The sequence below is a fragment of the Odocoileus virginianus genome, chromosome 2, assembly GCF_023699985.2.
Source record: "Odocoileus virginianus isolate 20LAN1187 ecotype Illinois chromosome 2, Ovbor_1.2, whole genome shotgun sequence".
In the NCBI taxonomy this organism is placed as follows: Eukaryota; Metazoa; Chordata; class Mammalia; order Artiodactyla; family Cervidae; genus Odocoileus; species Odocoileus virginianus.
Genome location: NC_069675.1, coordinates 42,002,880 through 42,017,162, shown reverse-complemented (window position 1 = coordinate 42,017,162; position 14,283 = coordinate 42,002,880). Strand labels below are relative to the sequence as shown.

The 14,283-nt window shown below is 38.8% G+C and overlaps 1 protein-coding gene across 1 annotated transcript in view; it reads right to left on the bottom strand.

Annotated features, from left to right (window-relative positions):
* Positions 1–14,283, bottom strand: part of EVA1A (eva-1 homolog A, regulator of programmed cell death) — a 79,675-nt gene that overhangs the window by 16,407 nt on the left and 48,985 nt on the right. Inside the window, exon 3 of the mRNA XM_070472703.1 lies at positions 7,317–7,488. Within this exon, the coding sequence (XP_070328804.1) occupies positions 7,317–7,488 (172 nt within the window). The remainder of the gene's footprint in view (positions 1–7,316; positions 7,489–14,283) is intronic.

Genomic DNA, 14,283 nt, shown 5'->3' with positions numbered 1-14,283 from the left:
AACAGAGTGACCAAAATCTCACTAAGAAGGTGATTTTTAAGAAAAAAAAAATCTAACAATGGAAGAGTGAGGCTGCAGAATGTATTATCAATTAAAAACATTGAATTAAAAAAGAGCAACCATTCAATTTAATTTTCTAAACAATGTACTTAGAAGTTATTAATACTAATTATTAATAAGGTTATTATTGATGAGATTATATCCTTAATATACTATATTATGATCTCAAGGGGTTGCTTTCAACCCCTTAAAACAAGAAGTTAAAACAAGAAGAGTTTACTGCTCCAATTCAAGTGCTGACATAGAGGAAACTAAATGTGTAGGGAGAACACATGGATGATTCTTAGGTGGATGGGCACCTAGGTCAGAATGGGAAGTGAGGGGAGAGGATGGCTGAGTGAGTTCTAAAGTGTAGGAAGGAGTTAACCAATCCAAGACTGAGTGAAATAATTCTTGGAAAAGGAAATGACTGTGCAAAAGCAAAGAGATGAGCAAAGGCCAGGCACGTGGTTCAGAATAACCAAAGTGAGGTCTTGGTCAGGGAGGGCTATAACTAAATAAGAGTATGGAGATGTCAAGGTAAGCATTAAAAGCCCTGGTAAGCCATATAAAAAACTGCAGATTGGAGTACCTCAAACTATCCCTAAATCCCTTCTCCCTTGCTTGTCTCTCTTCCAGCATGTTTTCTAAATCCCAGCATGACTGACATCTTGGAATGGTTAACTCTTTGTCATTGGGGTTGTCTTATGCATTGCAGTATGTTTCTCTACCCTTACCTGTTATTACAACCAAAAATATCTCCAGACATTGTCAGAAATCCCCTTATAGGGCAAAATCACCCCTGATTATGAACCACTGGTCTGGAAGTTGAAAAAGCTAGAATTCTCACTTTTCCAGCCTCGCTTGCAGCTAGAAATCACCACGTGACACAGGTCTAGCCAATGAAACATGAGAGGGGGTCTACTGGAACTTCCTTCCTTTTTCATCTTTTCAATCCTTACTTGAAAGGCAAAAGCAACAGCAGCGATTTTGCAGCCATGAGATGATAAGCATAAAAGAAAGACCATGAGAGTCAGAGAAGCTGCCCCTACATTTGTGAGCTAATGCTAGCAATCACCTACCTCCAGACTTCTCCCATCGGAGTGGGTTTGATAACTCCTATGCATTTAGGCCACCAAATTAAAGGTTTCTGTTATTTGCAGCTGAAAACAATCCTAACTGTTAAAGCATACAAAAGTGTTTGGATTTTTTCCTAGATTTTAAAAAGTAAAAAGAATTTCATCATCATATCTACATTTTAGAAACATTTCACTACAAAACACAGGCAATAGAGGTTGGTAGACCATGGAAAATACCATTATGGCAAATCAGGCAAAAACATAAATGAGCTTAAGTCAACTCAGTGATAGTGGTAATAAAGTAGAAAGGATGCATTTCAGAGACATTGAAAGGTGAAACAGATCTCATAAATGAAATTGTAGGTAATTGGATATGGGCAGTGAAGAAGATACATCAAAGGCTAAAAATCATACTTCTGGTGTAGGTGATGTCCTAGATGGAATACAAAATATAAGGAGCATATTTAAATTGTAAATGATGCTACTGACAAGAGACTAATTTCCAAAATATATAAACAGATCATAAAGCTTAATACATTAAAAAAATTTTTTAAATGGGCAAAAGACCTAAATAAACATTTTTCCAAAGAAGACCTACAGACGGCCAACAAATACATGAAAAGTGCTCCACACTACTAATTGTTAGAGAAAAGCAAATCAAAGCTCTAATCAAAACCAGTCAGAATGGCCATCATTAAAAAGCCTGCAAATAATTAATGCTGGAGAGGGTGTGGAGAAAAAGGAACTGTGTTAACACTGTTGATGAGAATGTTATCTGGTGCAGCCACTATGGGAACAGTATAGAGGTTCTTTAAAAAACTAAAAATAGAGTTACCATATGATCCTGAAATCCCACTCCTAGGTATATATCTGGAGAAAACTCTAATTTGAAAAGGCACATGCACCCCAATGTTCAAAGCAGCACTATTTACAATAGCCAAGACATGAAGGCAACCTAAATGTCCATCAACAGGTGAATGGATAAAAATATGGTGTGTATACACACACACACACCACAGTGGACTGTTACTTAGCCATAAAAAAAAAGAAATGATGCCATTTACAGCAACATAGATGGACCTAGAGATTATCACACTAAGTGAGGCAAATTAGAGGAAGATAAATATCTTATTATATCATTTATATGTGGAATCTAAAAAATGATACAAATGAACTTAATTACAAAACAGAAATAGACCCACAGACACAGAAAACAAACTGAGAGGGACCTCCTTGGTGTTCCAGTGGCTAAGACTCCATGTTCCCAATGCAGGGGGCCCAGTTTGGTCCCTGGTCAGGGGATTAGATTCCACATGCCACGGTTAAAGATCTCACATGGCACAATAAAAACTGAAGAGCCCACGTGCCACAACTAAGGCCTGGCACAACCAAATAAATAAACAAAAGTAGATATTTTAAAAAACAAACATGGTTACCAAAAGAGGCAAGAGAAGGATAAAGTAGAAGTCTGGAATTAATTATACATTATACATACTAATTATACATACTAATACTACTATGTATAAAATAGGTAAACAACAAGGTCCCACTGTATAGCACAGGAAACTATACTCAACATCTGGTGATAATCTATAATGGAAAAGGATCTGAAGAAGGTTTTATATATATATATATATATATATATATATATATATATATGTATATTTAAAGAGGATAATATTCCATTCCAGGCCAAGTTGAATTTGAAATGCTTATGGCACATCTAAGTGGTAATGTTCATGACATTTAGATACTTAGCTAGAGAAGTCAGAAAAAGAGTAAAGCAGTGGTATATATATGCATCAAATTTTTAAATTCCAATAAAATAACACTACTTACTACAAAAGCAATATCAATGAAGTATAGAATACTTAATAATACAGCTAAGCAAAAGAGAATTAAAAATACACAGACATATTCATACAATCCCAGCATCCAGATACAGTTTGTAGTAAAAAAATACATATGTATACAATTGATATACATATGAACATATGCACTTGACAGGATTATACTGCATATGCTGTGTGGTAACAGGCTTTGTTTACTTAATAGCACATCATAAATATCTTTCTATTTAATATTCACCTACTTTTATGATTTTTTTATACTATTATAAATAGTTCTGAGACAAACTGTCTTCACAGTAAAATTTTGGCCCATAACCTTAATTATTTCACTAGGATAAATCCCTACTTGTGGAATTGCTGGCTAAATATTGTTTTAAGGCTTTTGACAGGTGTTCCCAAATCATTTTCTGGAGAGGCTGAGGCAATTCATAACCTCATCAGCATATATGCAAATACTCATCTCCCTACACTTTCTCCAAAACTGAAATTATAAACATAATCACTCAAATATTTGACAATTTTATAAAATAAAAATGTTAACCTGTTATTTTCATTTTGCATTTAATTTCTAAAACCTGAGATGCTTATGTTTATCAGCAATTTGGATTTTTTCTTTGGCAAACTGCTGATTCTTATCCTTTGCCCCTTTTCTTTTAAAACATTTATTGATTTGTAAGAGCTCTTTACATATTAACTTTAACCTTTCTTCATTAATGCCACATTTTATTCTCAGTTGCATTTGCCAACTAAGGGTACATTTTGATAAACAGATATTTTAAATTGCTGGAATGGTCAAGGTTTGAAATGGTGAAGAATGGGAAGAATGTGAAGAATGGGAACAAGATGTATCCAAAAGCAAAGAGAAAGAATGATGCAATATTAGGCTCAGCAAAGGCTGGATTCTATGAATTTCTAATTGTTTCAATCTTCAAAGTTTTAACAGTGTTTGGTTTCTTGAGTGCAGAGAAAGAAAAGGGAGAAAGAAGGATACACTTAAGAGTTGGAATTTTGCCTGTTGGTTTAGTCAGAAAGGAGACACAGGACTAAGGGAGTGAGTGAAGTTGCTCAGTCGTGTCCGACTCTTTGTGACCCCATGGACTGTAGCCCACTGGCTCCTCGGTCCATGGAATTCTCCAGGCAAGAACACTGGAGTGGGTTGCCATTTCCTTCTCCAGGGTATCTTCCCGTTCCAGGGATTGAACCCAGGTCTCCTGTATTGTAGGCAGACGCTTTACCATCTGAGCTACCAGGGAAGCCCCTGGGAATAAGGGAATTATGTGTATTAGCAAGGGTGTTGCTGAAATGATGGACCACATGAATGAGGCAATTGATAAGCTGGGAGAAACGAGGAGAGGTTAGGGGATATTATATTCACCTTTGAGAAATGAAATATTTCCTGCCATAAAGCACTAAATTTTTTAACTTGGAATATCTGGTTTTCCTTAATTAAAAATCATCTTCTGATGTTAAGACTACCTGCCCCTTGTTGCAAAACTTCTATATAACTTGGCTCCTCCCTCACCTTCTGGGAGCAGTTCTCCCAAGGTCACTTGAAATGCTGTCTTCCAGGCTTGAAATCCCCCAAATTTCCACTGAATAAAATATTACCCTCAATTTTTATTAATAGGTTGTGAATATTTTTTAAGTCAACACTTTCATATTTTAAATATTTTAATTCATTTCCTTTATAGTCAGGCAGTGTTCTAAATCACACTTGGAATGAATTTTTAGCCACCAAATCTACTTACTAATTCTAATGCATTTTATTTTAGCTACTCTACTTTCCATTTCCTTGCATTCTCTTTTTATCTCAGCCCATACTTAAAAGAAAAATTATTTTCCTGTACCCTAAAGTGAAGTTGCTCAGTAGTGTCTGACTCTTTGCAACCCCATGGACTGTAGCCTACCAGACTCCTCTGTTCATGGGATTTTCCAGGCAAGGGTACTGGAGTGGGTTGCCAATTCCTTCTCCAGGGGATCTTCCTGACCCAGGAATCGAACCTGGGTCTCCCGCATTGTGGGCAGCTGCTTTACCCTCTAAGCCACCAGGGAAGTCCTCCTGTACCCTAAGCAATATTTAATTCCAGCATATGGAGTGGGAAGGAAAAAGTTTGAAGGAGGAAGAAAAACGGCCACGTACCCTTTCACCTTAAGATCATAAGACACATGGTAAACACCAGGGCATTCAGTAAGTTACCACATTCAATGATCACAACTCAGGGTTATGCTGGCCAAAATGGAAATCTGCCAGGTACTTCCTGTGCTGAGAACAATTTTAAAGTCCAATAGCCTGTTTGTTCTCACCAAAGATATTTTCTTACAACAGCTTATTTGCAAGGGTCATCTGAGACCTTGAAAACTTCAGACCCTCCCTGCCATACCCTACTTCATTTTGGGGGTCTTCACTATAGAGCAGAGGAGACCATCATTCAGTTGCTTGTGAAAACATGATACCATAGTTTCATCTCTTTTCCAGCTCCAGTGTCCTTTCTCCCCAGAATAGCCTAGAAGAAAGAGCAGAACTGAGATTCCTTTGACGTGTGAGTACCCAGGTAAGGAGGCTCCTGGCACTAGAACTTCCTTTTGATACTGAGCAGAGTCCTGTGGGTCTCCTGGGCACAAAGCCTTTCTATGTCTCCCATTTCTTTGATTACAGAAAATAGCCTTCATTCAGCCTCCCTGACCTTTGCTGAGTTCCAAGGGGTAGATTCTAGCAGTTGTTAATTAGGGAAGGGAGAGGATGCAAGACCAGGGAGAAACAGTCAAGAGAAACAAGTTATTCAGCCTTGGGGCATGGTCCTGGTTCCCCATCAACAGATACATACAATATCTTTGAGCTGTTTTTCAGATACTGGAACCCCCCTCAGAGTGGGATAAATTAACAGTTAATAATGGTATGCTGACCACAAGTATGTAGACCCAGACCAGTTGGAATCTGAAAGTTTATGATGCTGACTCCTACTTACCATCAACCTATCAGAAGAATGCCCATGAGCTGATCATGCCCTCTTTGAACAATTACTATAAACTTTCTATCTTCTCCAAGTGGGGACACATAGTTTTTTGAGGCAGGAGTCCACTGTGTCCCCCTTTGCCTGGCAAAGTAACAAAGCTATCCATTTCTACTTCATCCAAAACTCTCTGAGATTCGATCTGGCACCAGTTTATAGAGAAGCTGAGCTTTCAGCATCACTTTGGGAAGTGAGGAGCTGACTGATGACCTGAGCCTTTGCTGATCTGAGAAGGGAGAACCCTGGACTCGAAACATGTGAAGATGACATGCTGCATCTTGCCAACCACTAAGGAGCCAGCCAAGCTCCTGAGAAGTCTTCCATTCTAAAATCAGATTGCATGTCATCCAAGATGCTCTCTCAGCGAGAAGCTGTGAACTTCCTTTATCCTCAGTCCTGGCTCAGATTTGACATTGTAAATAGAAAAGTCAGGTTTTGTATCTGAACTCTGAGGTCATCACATGTCAACCCTGACTAGAGAACTAGAAAGCAAAACTAGGCTCTCAAAGGAAATCTACTTAGAACCTCAGTCCCTTCCTTCTTATACAATAGAGACATGAGATAAAGAAAAGTCAACTACCAAAGCTTAAAAACTCACTGAAGCAGCAGAAAATCAGTTTGGTCATTCAAACTACTGAGCATTTTCATGTATTTTTAAAATTTTTCAGCTTTATTGAGGTATATTTTCATGTATTTTTATTTATTTATTTATTTTTCCATTTATTTTTATTTATTTTCATGTATTTTTAAATGATTCCTTTTACATGTACAGCACCTGTTCTCAAGAAATGATCTTGAGAAAGTCAGCCATCTTCCTAAAAGAAAAGAACCTGGAATCAAGGAAGAGGCAAATATTAGACTCTCCCCGACTCACATACTTTTTGTTTCCATGTCTCCCAGAGAGTTATCAAACTTCTCCACATAGCCCCCCAAACACAGACACCACCCTCCCCCCGCCACACACACCCTAAGCAGGGTTGAGAACCACTGCTTAGAAAAAATCAGGATGAGGATACTCTATTCTGGCCTTTCATATTAGAGTTAAATGCTTAATGACAGAAGCCAAAGCAGCCCCAGGCCACTTCACTCACTCACTTGAGCCCAAAAGGAAACCAAACATTATATAAAGCTCTTAGAACTCCTCCCATTTGCCAAATTAGAGAAAACTTAACTTTCAAACCAGAAGATTTTCCATTCAAAACTCAGTAACACAGAGCCCCTCTGTTAAGTCTGCATACCATTTTTCTCCTGAGTAAAAGGCCAGAGTTGGCCACTCAGGAAATGACTCTGCCCAGCCCAAGGCCTCAGACCTGGCCCAGCTCAGCCTGGACAACTACCTGAGACAAAGGAATAGGCGGCGAGGATATTGCTGAGCAAAGCCATGTCCATGCGCTCGGGGATCACCAGTTCCGTGTTGTGGCAGAAGGGCAGCCTCGATGTGACATCCAGAGAAGGCCTCCTGGAGATGCTTTAGCTGGATCAAGGTGGCCACCCTCCCTCTCTTCTCTTCTGTTTGGGAACACAAAGTGAGTGATGAGAACACGTTCTGATTTCCTGAAGCTGGGTTCCAGGTAGCCTGGACTCAAGAACAAAAGTCAGTCCAATTTCCCAGCCAGGGGGCTGCAAAGACCTGAGGTCTTATTCACTTTGCTATAACAGCTTCTTGGCTTTCAAAGAAGCAGTAACTCCTTAAATCATTTTTTCCTGGCCTTTCTCCTTTCTCTTCCTGGCATGCATGCATGCTAAATCACTTTAGTCATGTCCGACTCTTTGTGACCTATGGACTATAGCCTACCAGGGTCCTCTATTCATGGGATCCTCCAGGCAAAAGTACTGGAGTGGATTGCCATGCCCTCCTCCAGGGGATCTTCCTGACCCAGGGATCGAACTCATGTTTCCTGCATTGGCAGGTGGGTTCTTTTCTGCTAGCACCACCTGAGAAGCCCTTCTCTTTCCCCATCTCTCCAATTTCCCATTTTAACACTTCTCCCTCATCTTTCTGTGATGTTTCATTTCATTCTCGCTGGTTTGTCTATGAGGTGCAGTCCATCGTCATTTTAGTCACTGCATTTTAACCCCAAGCCACGGCCTGCTCTTCACTGGGCTCTGCTTTCGCCTGTATTGTTGGCACTTTGGTACTTTGATCAGTTTGCCTCATCCCACATATCACCAGATGTGGATTCTTGGAAATGGGTCAGAGCTGGCTATTTTAGAACTGCTAAAGTGGTTCCAGTTCTAAAATGCCCCTAAGAAGTTGGGAGCTCAAGCATGCTCCCTGCACCTAGCTCCATGACTCCACTGTGACAGTGGTGGGCCAAGCAAACACACAGGCAGTGCTATGAACTACCCATCAAAGGAACTGGACCACTAGACAAGAACTTGGGATCTCAGTATTCAGTGGCTCAGCCTCTGGCTGGGAGAACACATTCTTTCCCCAGCTGCTGCTCTTGCTCAGGCCCAGCATTATCATTACCGAATTGATTCAATGAAGTCCTGGCAGATAGCTGAGGATTTCAAGTGGCAAAGATTTTAATGATTCCTATTCAATGCCACTCTCCAGCTGAAAACAGGAAACTGAGTCACAGGGTATGGAGGGATGTCAGGTTGGGGAAAGTAGTGAAGTGAAATGAAAGTCACTCAGTCGTGTCTGACCCTTTGCAACCCCACAGACTATACAGTCCATGGAATTCTCCAGGTCAGAATACTGGAGTGCATAACCTTTCTCTTCTCCAGGGGATCTTCCCAACCCAGGGATTGAACCCAGGTCTCCTGCATTGCAGGCAGATTCTTTACCAGCTGAGCCACCAGGGAAGCCCTGGGGAGAGTAAGAGAAGCAGAAAGCTCCAGTCCTTGCAGAAGAAACAGGTTCTCAGATGGGTCACAGACATTGGTAACATGGATCACATTTCGAGGGCTTGGAGAATCCATAGGTGGATGGAATAGGTCACAACAGATAAGGCAACTCTCACTTTGATGAATTCCAATGGGCTTATGGAAGACTAAAGCAAAGAAAGACAGGCCAACCCGCAGGTAAGACAGAAACCAAGGTAAGGTCCTTGGAGCAGCCAGAGGCCTAGAGAGAAGCAGGATGAGGAGTGGGAGCTAGGGGGCTCTGAGAGGGGGCTAGATACTGCTTAGGGACCCCTGTATCTCTGAGCCCTCAACGCCATTTGAGTTCCTAAATGGTGACAACTAGATGATGTAGGTGAAGGCTTGGAACCACCATACTGAGTTCAGAGACTGAACTCTGAACTGAAGGTCTGAGGACTTCAGGACCTAGGAAGAAAGTGAGGTCAATGGAAGATGGAGTATGTAGTGGGACAAAGCTGTTTCAGGTCCATTCCCTCATTTGTATCCCCATCAAGATTTACTATAGTGCAAATCTCATTTCATTTCTGTAACTTTTCTAATAGTCTCCTAACTGATGCTTCTGCCAATAACTCTTCCTATTCAACCTAGCACCCTCTCTCACCAACAAGATTATAAAGTACAAATCTGATCACTTCACTCCATAGTCCAACCCTTCAACTAATCCTCATTAAACTTCTTAACAACACATATCTACTTTCACAATATATGAACTGTATTTTAGCTCCTAATTCATCTCCTAATCAAGTCTACACTCTTACACATAAACACAGAGATAGAAATATGCCTAAAACTTCAAAAATATTAAATTACTTTCAGTTCCCCAAATATACTAAGCTCTTTTATCTTTTCATGCTTTTTGTTATACCCTTCCTTTTGTCTAAAAGCCCCTCCTCCTTTTATCTGTCTGGCTAATGTTTCTTTTAAGAAATAATTCAAAAGTTCTATGATAGTCTCAAAATCTCAAAGACTTCCCTTTTTAAGAAATAGAAAAATCCATACTAAAATTCATATGGAATATCAAGCAATCCAAATAACCAAAGCAGCCTTAAACAAACAAAAAAAGCAGGAAGTCTCACCCTTCCTGATTTCAAAACATATTACAAAGCTACAGTAACCCAGCCAATATAGTACTTGCATGAAGACAGACATATACATAAATGGAATAAAATAGAGAGCCAAGAAATAAAACCTTATATATATGGTTACATTATTTTCAACAAAGGAGCCAAGACCATACAACTTGGAAAGAATAGCCTTGTTGAGAAAACTGGATATCCACCTGTGAAAGAATGAAGTTGAACCCTTACTTTACACCATACTAAAAGATTTAACTAAAAATGGATAAAAGACCTAAATGGAAGAGCTAAAATTATAAAGCCCCTAGAAGGAAACATAGAGGAAAATTTCCATGACACAGAATTCGGCAATGATTTCTTGAACTTTATATCAAAAGCACAGGCAACAAAATAAAAGTAGATAAGCTGGACTACATCAAAACTTAAAACTTCTGTGCATCAAAGCATACAATCAACAGAGTGAAAGGCAATCCATGGAATGGGAGAAAATATTTGCAAATCATATATCTGATGAGGGGTTAATATCTAGATTATATACAGAACTCCTACAACTCAACAACAACAACAAAAAACAAACAATCTGATTTTAAAATGTGCTAAGAACTTGAATACCCCTTTCTCTAAAGAAGATTTATGAATAACCAATAAGCACATGAAAAGATGCTCAACATTACTAAGGAAATGCAGATCAAAACACAGTGAGATACCTCCCCACATCCATTAGGATGGCTACTATAAAAAAAAAAGAAAGGATCAAGTATTTGAGGGAATTTGAGAGGAACACTTGTACTCTTGGTGGGAAAGTAAAATTGTGGAGGCACTATGGAAAATAGTATGGCAGTTTCTAAAAAAAAAAAATTAAAAATACGATTCAGTAATTCATCTCTGGGTCTACAACCAAAAGAATTGAAAACAGGGGCTCAGATATTTGTTTATCAATTATGAAGCAGTATTACAGCAGCCTAAAGATAAATCAATCAAAGTGTCTATCCTCAGACAAATGGATAAGCAAAATGTGGTATATGCATACAAAGAAATATTACTTACAGCCTTCAAAAGGAATGAAATTCTGACACATGCAACAACATGGGTGAATCTTGACGTTGTGTTAAATGAAATAATCCAGTCACAAAAGAACAAATATAGTATGATTCTGCTTATATGAAGTATCTAAAGTAGTTGAATTCATAGAGACAGAAGGAAGAATGGTGACTTTTAGGGGTGGGGAGAAGGCAGGAATGGGAAATTACTGTTTAATGGATACAGAGTACAAAGATTCAATTTTGCAAGATGAAAAGTGTTCTGGACATGGATAGTGATAATGGTTGCAAAACAAAGTAAATGTACTTGATGCCATTGAGTTGTGCATTTAAAAATGACTAAAATAGGAAATTTTCACAATTTTTAAATTAATAATAATATAAGCTGTTGATGAGGTACACAATACATTTTAAACATTAAATTTTAAAGATTCTTTAGAGAATCCTGTAATCAAATATTGATTTTCAGTCAACAGGAATGATAACAGAATTATAGTGATATTAAAATTGAAGTTAAAATACTACATGATAACTTATATGTGGAATCTAAAAAAACACAACAAACTAGTGAGTATAACAAAAAGGAAGCAGGCTCACAGATATAGAGAACTAGTGTTCACCAGTGAGGAGAGGGAAGGGGGAGGAGCAATATAGAGCAAGGGATTCAGAAATACAAAGTATTATGTATAAAATAAGCTGCAAAGATACACTACACAACACAGAGAATATAGCCAATATTTTATAATAACTAAAAATGCACTATAATGTTTAAAAGTTGTGAATCACTATATTGTACACTTGTAATTTATAGAATATTATATATAAGCTACACTTTGATGTAAAAAGTTGAAGCCAATACAATTCTAATCTGGCTTAACTTTATGTAAAAGCTTTCATTATCTCACTTATAAAAAATTTAATGTAGATAACTGTATTCTATCATATTTATAGATGAAGAGGAAAAACATATGTCACTGAATGTAAAAATGTGTTTGTGTAAAAATTAATAAAAATTCATGATTCTTTTTAAAAAAGAATAGTCTAATGAAGCAAAGCTTCAAATGCTCCACTCTTTTCTTCTCTATCAAAGTATCCAAATATTTTTCTAATATTGCACCTACGCTATTGTAATTGGAATTACTGGTTTACTGAAGAGGCATCTTACAAATCCTTATTATCCTGGTACCTAGCATGGTACCTGATGAAAGAAGCTTCTCAATAAATTCTAGCTGGTTGAAAAACAAAAAGAGCAATTAGGCATGAGCTTTGTATGCATAAGGTCTTCCCTGGTGGCTCAAAGAGGAAAGAATCTACCTGCAATGCAGAAGACTTGGGTTTGATATTGGGTCGGGAAGATTCCCTGGAGAAGGGAATGGTTAGCCACTCCAGTATTCTTGCATGGAAAACTCCATGGACAGAAGAGTATGGCAGGCTACAGTCCATGGGGTCGCAAAGAGTTGGAAACGACTGAGTGACTAACAACATTCTGCCTGCATGAGTAAGTCTCAGAGAGTATTTCTGAGTAGATTTTAGAGTGAGCCACTTTGAAGACTAAAAGGACACCAGAGCTGACTGGTTATGAGTCAGGTGGCAAGCTGGGTACTTCCTCAGGACTTCGAGAGGACCACGTACAAGATGGAAGCTCGAGACAAGAGGTTCAACAGGGACGGGAGAAAAGTCTTGCAGTCTTCCAAGGTAGTAGAGCCTCTAAGGAGGTACATGAACATGGATACCTCCTCCCCCGAGGGACAGGCCCTTTTTATATGCATTTCATACCCCAGTCTGTCCCAGGAACAAAATTCAGAAAACAATTGCTGATCCTCAGACACTGATGAATGGTTTGTTCGAATTGGCTTATTTGGTTTTCAATAATAGTGACAAGGCCAGAAAGTCTTAACATACCCAGAGAAATATGTTAAATATGGTGCAACCTTTTCAGTCTTAACCCAAAGTATTGGAAACCTTAGTAACCATAAAGAGTATGTAATGAGGGTGTCAGGGAAAAAGAAGGGGCACACTTTCCTAGAAACCTCTTTTGTGCAAAATCAATGACCAGCTGTTTTTACATTCCTTTCTGTTTGTGCCTAATTGTCCCATCCCTTTAATGGGAAAAGATTTATTAACCAAATTAGGGGCTTCTCTTTCTTGAGGGGCAAGGTAACCACCCTCATCACCAAGTGGTTCTAACAGAAAGTAGAAAGTAACAGATAAAAGCTGAAACTAAAATAGAAGCCTTAGTAGACCCTATAACGTGGAATAGCAAGGCTCTGGGGTTGGCTGAAGATATCCAGCCAATGATTATTAAGTAAAAAGGGTTTCAGTTCAGTTCAGTTCAGTCGCTCAGTCGTGTCCGACTCTTTGCGACCCCATGAACTGCAGCACGCCAGGCCTCCCTGTCCATCACCAACTCCCAGAGTTTACTCAAACTCATGTCCACCAAGTCGGTGACGCAAAAGGGTCTAAGAGTGTCTAAATATAAGGTACAAATTCCTTAAGCCTAGGGAAGATCCTCGAAAGTGTTTGTAAATAGACTACCAAAATGGGAGGCCACTACACTAATCATGGACTTCCCAGTGGCTCAGATGGTAAACAGTCTGCCTGCAATGCAGGAGACCCAGGTTCAATCCCTGACTGGGGAAGATTCCCTAGAGAAGGAAATGGCAACCCATTCCAATATTCTTGCCTGAGAATTCCATGAACAGAGGAGCCTGGTGGGCTACAGTCCATGGGGTCACAAGAGTCAGACATGACTGAGTGACTAACACTTTTACTTTCACACTAACCATAGCTAACATTTGGAGCCTGATAGGAATTTTAGGTGAAGGCCTTTTCCCTTAAGCTAAATGAGTAAAACTAAAACATTCCAGTACAGGCAAATGGGTAGGTCAGTCCTTCCATATCACTGGGGCAGCCACCCAAACTTCGAAAAAAAAAAAAAAAGAGAGAGGGAGAGAGAAATAAAAATGAAACCATCTTTGTTTTACAAATTTAGTCTTTATAGGACAAGAAGTGTGGCTCCAAAAGTAATCCAAGGCCCACCAATCCTTTTTACCACTCCCAAAACCTTATTTTTCTCAAAAGGCATATCAGTATTCAACAGAGGGAAAACAAAGTCATCCTAGGATAAATCTGCCTATACCTTCAAAATGTAAATGTTCTTATCTGGTATTCAGGGGGACACCTTATCTCTGCCATCTTTTTAAAATATAAATCTTGAAAACAAGCATAAAGAAATTAGAACTACAGTTTGTCAAGGATAAGTTAAAATCCTAAGTGTCATTTTTGTAAATATTGGCCCTCCAGCCAAGTGAGCCTGA